Source organism: Echinops telfairi, unplaced genomic scaffold, assembly GCF_000313985.2.
Source record: "Echinops telfairi isolate 266 unplaced genomic scaffold, ASM31398v2 ScPeMD7_443;HRSCAF=831, whole genome shotgun sequence".
Taxonomy (NCBI): Eukaryota; Metazoa; Chordata; class Mammalia; order Afrosoricida; family Tenrecidae; genus Echinops; species Echinops telfairi.
The window spans coordinates 17028432-17035435 of NW_022104341.1; the positions used below are offsets into that span (position 1 = coordinate 17028432).

Consider the following 7004-nt stretch of genomic DNA (forward strand, 5'->3'; position numbering starts at 1 on the left):
TATGCCAAACCAGTGATATTGCCACCTGAAGTTGCAATTGGGGCTATTGGAGCAATTAAGGTATGTTTAATAAATAATTGGAAAACAGTTGGAAAAGAGGTAAACCCAGGAGGGTACCTCTGTGGAGGCTTTCTCTAAAAAGCGTTAGGCCTGCCATCCCATGCCTGGGCATCCTCTGTGGTGGTGGTCTGGGTTTCCTTTGTGTAGATCCACCAGTGTGGGTTATAAGCACAATTCAAGGGTGCTGCAAAACGTTCTTGGGAAGATTTCATGATCTTTTCATCCCATTTCCCCACAACCCTTTGTACAGCTCCTTTGCTTCTGTCAAAATATTATCTTTATTTCAGAATGCCAAAAAATAATAAGAATCCCATCCAAATTGTTATTTGTAAACAAGTGAGACACTTTTTTCTAGAGCATTTTTGTCACATTCTAATCTGTTCCAGAAGCTCTGGGTGTGCTAGTTAAAGATGCGAATGTCTTTCCAAATTGGGAGTTTCTCTGGATGGTAACTGTATCACTCATTATCCTGTGAACAAGAATTAAATATTTGATTCTCCTAAGAATTCCTCTACAATTTCCTAGTTTTAGCACCTGTTTGACCAAGTTTGCTTATTTTTCTGTAAAGAGATTTACTTTTCTTCTAAAGTCTTTAGTTATGTATTCCTAAGAATCATTTTACCCATGGTATCTTCAAGCTGGGAGGCATAGTTCTTAGCATATAAATCTAAGGGACAGTGTTGTCCTGTTTGGAAGGGACAAACTGTTTAATTCCTTTTTCCAGTTTCGCCGTGTCTCTTTTGCTGTTTTGCATTTTCTCTATCCTTGTTGCTAAATTGTTGTTGAGTAAACTCCCAATCAAGCCTATTGCCCTTGAGTCAATTCTGACTCATGGTGACCCCTTACATCACTGGGCACCGAGTGCATTGTTCCTTAGGGTTTTCTTGGCTGAATCTTTTTTTTTCTTTTTTTGTAAGTGAGTGAATGAGAGTGAATGGGTGAGATAATGAGTGAGTGAGTGAGTGAGAGTGAGTGAGAGAGTGAGTGTGTGAGTGAATGAGAGAGTGTGAGAGAGAGTGAGTGAGTGAGAGAATGAGTGTGTGAGTGAGTGAGTGAGTGAGTGAATGAGAGTGGGTGAGTGAGTGAATGAGAGAGTGAGTGTGTGAGTGAGTGAGAAAGTGAGTGAGTGAGTGAGCGAATGAGTGAATGAGAGTGGGTGAGTGAGAGAGTGAGAGAGTGAGTAAATGAGAGAGCGAGCAAGTGAGTGAGTGAATGAGAGAGTGAGTCAGTGAGTGAGAGTGAGTCAGTGAATGAGAGTGAGTGACAGTGAGAGAATTAGAGGGTGAGAGAGTGAGTGATTGAGTCAGTGAGAGAGTGAGTCAGTAAATGAGAGTGAGTGAGTCTCTTGGCTGAATCTTCAGGTGATCCTTTCTCCCAAGGCACTGTTGGGTGGTTGAAACAGCCAATGTTTGGGTTAGCAGTGAGAGTAAACCATTTGAACCTCCCAGGGACCTCTGAGTAACCGCTCTCTGTGTTACTCAATTCTGATTCTTATCTTCCTTGACCTACTAACCAATCTTGAGATAGTCATTCATTCATTCATTCTGATTGCCTCCTTAGCACACTTTCATCTTTCTGGCTTCCAGAATGACCCCATACCATCCTGTTTTCTTCCGGTCTCACAGCCAATTCCCCTCTATGGTCTTTGCCCACACAGCCTGAACATGTGCCAGGGCTCTGTCCTGACTCTTTTCTTTATGCCCACTGCCCTCTGAGCCATTCATGTGCTGATATCTTCAGATCTGACTTCCCTTTTGAAATACAAAAGCTTATTCCAGCTTGAATGCCTAACGGGTGTCTTGAATTTTAACACATCTAAAATTAATACCTTGCTTCACCATTTCCCACCCGCAAACCTGCCTTTCCCTTCCTAGTCAATGGTCACTCTTCCTAGAAAAGTCTTAAGACTTCACATATCACTCCGACTAAAAGGCACAGTGCTCACAATGGCTGGTGCTGCCCAGAGCGTGAGCAGGATCTGTGTGGCACTGCGGTGTCGGGGCCCAAGGAAGAATACAAGTGGAGCATCGCACAGCCACCAGGTCCATGCTGACTCATAGTGACTCTATAGACAGAATCAACTGCTCCTGTGGTTCCCGAGACTTACAATGGGGGCTTAAAAACTTTCATAGCAATTTGACAGAGTGACTTCACGTCAGTTGAACCTTATAATAAAAATTTGGGCTTGTTTTTTTTTTTGTTTTTTTTTGCCACAAGGTGTGTTTTATTTTCATTCACCATACAAATCATTTTCTTTCTTTTTTATTTTTAATTTTTTTACAAATCATTTTCTGTAATAACCCAGGGCAGACTGGAGTTTGGTCATCCCTTCGGAGACCCAGAGGCTGATGGGTTCACAGTGCAGCTTGTCGCTCGTGCCCATCGTGTAGGAGACGCCTCCAGGATCAGGCGGTTTCACTCGGCTTCCCCTGCTCGTGGTGCCTTTGGTCGGCAGGGTGTTCATCTCCTGCGTCTCCATTTGCTTCCTCGAAGCTGGCAGTTGCTCCCACGGCTGGCTTGTCAGCCATTTTCTTAAGACAATCCTTGGTTTCCTGCTTCCAGATGAGCTCCTGGGCGTCCCACTCTCGGTGCTGTCACAAGAGACACTAGGGCTTGTACTTTGTATATCTTCCTCTATTTCTTTCTTTCCTTTTTAAAAATTTATTTTAAGGTGTTTTAAAAGAAATAGCCTGCAGTGAATTAAAAACATTTTGTAAATGTGTTTTACCAAAGACTGCTGTGGAAGCATTGACTTTAACGGTGCGCCCATGGTCACGCCTCTCCCGCTCATCTCTGACCAACCTCCTCGCCCAGCACTCGCCCCTCTGTGCTGTTAGCTCCCCACGCGCTCCAGTCACCACCACCCCTCACCCCTTCTCCAGATAACACCTGCCCTCCCTGCTCTCACTGCGCACCTGCCAAAAATGCACCTGCTCCTGAACTCTGCTTGCCGTTGGCACTCCGCCCCTTTCCCAGGCTGCTTTTCTTTTCTTTGCACTTGTTACCATATGTCTCTACCATGTGGAACATTGCACTTTTTACCGTATTTGTCTTTATTGTCTCTCGTCGTAGAAATGTTAGCTATGAGAAGATCAGGGCCCTTGTTTTGTCTAGCCCCAAAGTCTAGAAGATTCCTAGCACCTAGTAGGCATTTTATAAATGTTTGTTAAGTGATTGCAGTCGAACATTAGGAACGTATGGCTATTGTATAGGGGACCGGGAATTGTAACTTGAAGAAGTTCTGCAAGATTGAGCCTTGGACAGGCAAAACTGATGGGGACAGTGTGAGCGTTTTCAGGTGGCATCTAGTTGCTCCTCCCTCCCATGGCTGGAGGGAGACTGCTCTGACTGTATGCCACCGCTGGTGCTAGAATTTGAAGGTTAAACAAGTGACGGTTAACTCTGTATTCTTCGCCATATTTCCAGGTCCTGCCCCGGTTTAACCAGAAAGGAGAAGTGTACAAGGCCCAGATCGTGAATGTGAGCTGGTCAGCGGATCACAGAGTCATCGATGGTGCTACAATGTCCCGCTTCTCTAACTTGTGGAAATCCTACTTAGAAAGCCCGGCTTTTATGCTCCTCGACCTGAAATGAGAATGGACAAGATCTCCTCGAACTTGTTAACGCCTCCAGAGAATTATGCGTATGTAAAGCCCAGCTGTGCCGGCCCACGTCCTTCACCGTGCTTGGTAGTATGAATGATTTGTATCGTATGATTAAGGTTCTAAGGCACAATGTTTATCACTGTCCTGCTAGACTTTTTATGGAAAATGAATAATGGTGTGATAGTTCTCTTGGGCCTTCCTATCATAGGTCAGAGTGTGACAATATGATGCGAGGTCTTTGTGTCAATGCCTTGAAGCTGACAGGAACAGCATACTACTGTTACTGAAAGACAGTGTTTGCCCTGGTCTTTTTTTGAAAATTGCCTTTTTAACTGACTCTTATGGAAAACTCTCATTCAACTACTCTTAGTTGGGAAAAGAAATATATATACAAAAATGTTTCCCATGGCCCCACAATAATGCAAAATATGATGTAAAATAAGTGCAATTATACCTGTCCCTTAAGACTCCAGGCGTATATTCTTTTTTCTATACCTGTCCCTTAAGACTCCAGGCGTATATTCTTTTTTCTACATCTGTAGATGTCTGATATATATAAATGAACATCTTTTAAAAGGAGGATTATAAGCTGTGGTCATAAAAATGCCCAATTATAGTTTTATAATCACGAAAGCTATTAAAGGTATTTGTTTAAAATGGCTCAACATTTAGAGTTTTGGTAGTATTTTGGCGTTTTGTTGAGAAAACGTCACTTTCGCAAATTTGCTTTGTGTAAGTAAAGTACTTTAAATGTAGCGATCTCTGCCTTCTAGATGTCTTGGCCTTCAGGTGAAAAATAAGAGAGGTAAGAAATTGGGGCTGATCCTGTCCTCTCGGTCCTGAATGGGAGGGGAAGAAGGGGAGGGAGAAGCATTAAGTGGGTATCATGGACAGAAAAATGAAATGACAAATGTGAAACACAAGTAAAGGTATCATAATGATGTTTCTGTTGGAGACTAGCTGTTAGAAAGAGTGTCAGAATGAGTGTAATCTCACATTTTGGTTTGTATTGAGAAACCCAAGTTGTGTGTAATGCTGTCGAGAGAAGTGTTGTATGCCACGTTTAGTTGCTCAAGTGAAGGGCTGAGACAGAGCAACATCATTTTGGTAGCCATTTGATTCCCTTCAAAATGGAAAAAATGGATACCTACCAAAGTAATGAAGAGTCCAGGGAATAGTTCCTAAGAATAAGTCATTCATAATCCTACCATTATTAAAATTTTAACCATGTAACAGTATATACAGGTATTCCTTTTATAATAATGGATCATACAATAGCTACTATTTTATAATTCAATTTTTAAAGTTTAATAATACATTATGGGTCACTTCACATGTCAATAAATAAATAAATCTAAATTATAATTGTAAATGGCTGCCCAGCATTTCATTATATGTGTTTTAGCATACATGCAAAGACTTATTAAGGATCTACTGTGTGCTACCCGTAAGCTAAGCTTGGGGCACGCATTACCCAGTCTCATGGTATTCATGGCTTCATTGAAGCTATAGTCTAGTGAAAGAGAGAACTTAAATAGTCATAAAAGTGAACATTTAATCACACACACACAGGTAGAAAAAACACAGGGTGCTACGAGGGCATATGCAGTAAGGGCGACTGATCATGTTCGGTGAGGGCGCAGTGTCAGAAGAGAAATGCTTCATAATTTAGCCAATTCTCTATTGATCAGTGTGAAAATAGTGTGGCGCCCATGCCTGACCCCCCTCTGACTACACAATGGGAAAGGAAATTCAGTTTCACATCAGCCCAGGACCAGTTTCTCTGAGACACAAGGTCGACATGCCTCCACTCTCCAACCTTGTTTGCCTGTTTTGATATCAACAGTCCCTTCCACGGGCCTCTGCGTCTCTGCTGGGTTCACACAGAACACCCAAACATTACTCGTGATTATGGGGTTTGTTAGAAGCTAACAGGTTACAAATCAGGATGGAAATATTAAGAATAATACAGTTCTTTCATCTGCAGTGTCTCTTTGCAGCGATGTCCCCAGGCACACCTGTCCCTGGACCTCAGCCTCTCAACCATGTGGGCCCCTCGACTGCCTGGCTTGGAGAAATATTGCAAAACTCCTTTAGCCCTGATAAATGTCCAAAGGGTACCCCACTTTGCAATCCAGTTTCTTCTTGCCTGAAGGCACTCACTTTTACTCACTCCGTGGACCAGGACGCCCCCAACTCTGCTTCCTACTCTTGGTTCCAGTCCTCTGCTGTCACCTTGGCTTCTCTGCGCAGGGATCTCTGGGTTTAAAGGGTTTGTTTACTCTGCCTGTGACTCCTCTTGATGGTCAGGAGGTTCTGACCTCTGAGATGGCTCTGAGCCTCTGAGATGGCTCTCTCTATACCCAGTCCACTGGCAAAGCTGACCAATCCCCATGTTAGAATCCCAATGTCCACTGCAAACTATTCATAATAGCCAAAAGGTGGAAACAACCGAAATGTCCATCAAAGGATGAATGGATAAGTAAAATGTAGTAAAGACATACAATGGAATACTGTTCAACTAGTAGGAAATATGAAGTCTTACCACATGCTATAGTATGGATGGAGCTTCAAGACATAACGCTGAGTGAAATAACTTAAGTAAAAAAGGACAAATATTGTATGACCTCACATAAAAAGACAGGAAAGGCAAATATCGGGAAACCAAAGTTTTTAGTGGTCATTAGGGGCAAGAAGGAAGAAAAACAGGTACTGTTGCTCATGTAATATTGAGTTTCAACTTAGGGTGATGAAAAAGTAGCATTGATTAAGAGTAGGGGTGCCCAGCCAATTACTGTACTTGCTGCCAATAAATTGTACACCTGTTAAAAAGCTGAGTTGGCAAAAGCTGTGTGATAGAATATATCTCTAACAATGACTTTATTAAACAATTTGTATAAAAAAGAGTCGCAGTTGAGCACGATTCTTTTTTTAAAAATCTATATCTATGGGATTAATTTGACAGCTACACTCCATCGAGTCATTTCAACTCATAGTGACCCTATAGGACAGGATCGAACTGCCCTGTGGGTTTCCTAGTCTGTAACTCTGCAGGAGTAGAAAGTCATATTTTTCTCCCTTGGAGAAGCTGGTGGTTTCGACCTGCGGACTTTTGAGATTAGTCCAACGTGTAACGAGGTGCTTATGTATAACCAAACATCTTGTGGGAATTGGGTTCCTTAGTGTGGAGGTTTAGGGGCATGGTTTCATAGGCTATCCCAGTAAATTGGCCTAATAACATGTTTAATGCTGTCTTGTCTCTTTGTTTGTGAGGTCTTAAAGGCTTGCAAGCAGTCATTCGGGGTCCAGTTGGTCTCTCTTCATGTGGAACAAGAGAGT

The 7004-nt window shown here is 42.5% G+C and overlaps 1 protein-coding gene across 1 annotated transcript in view; it reads left to right on the forward strand.

Annotated features, from left to right (window-relative positions):
• Positions 1 to 5037, forward strand: part of DBT (dihydrolipoamide branched chain transacylase E2) — a 60292-nt gene extending 55255 nt beyond the window's left edge. Inside the window, exons 9-10 of the mRNA XM_045292028.1 lie at positions 1 to 60; positions 3487 to 5037. Of these exons, the coding sequence (XP_045147963.1) occupies positions 1 to 60; positions 3487 to 3654 (228 nt within the window). The 3' untranslated portion in view covers positions 3655 to 5037. The remainder of the gene's footprint in view (positions 61 to 3486) is intronic.
• The last annotated feature ends 1967 nt before the right edge of the window (positions 5038 to 7004 follow it).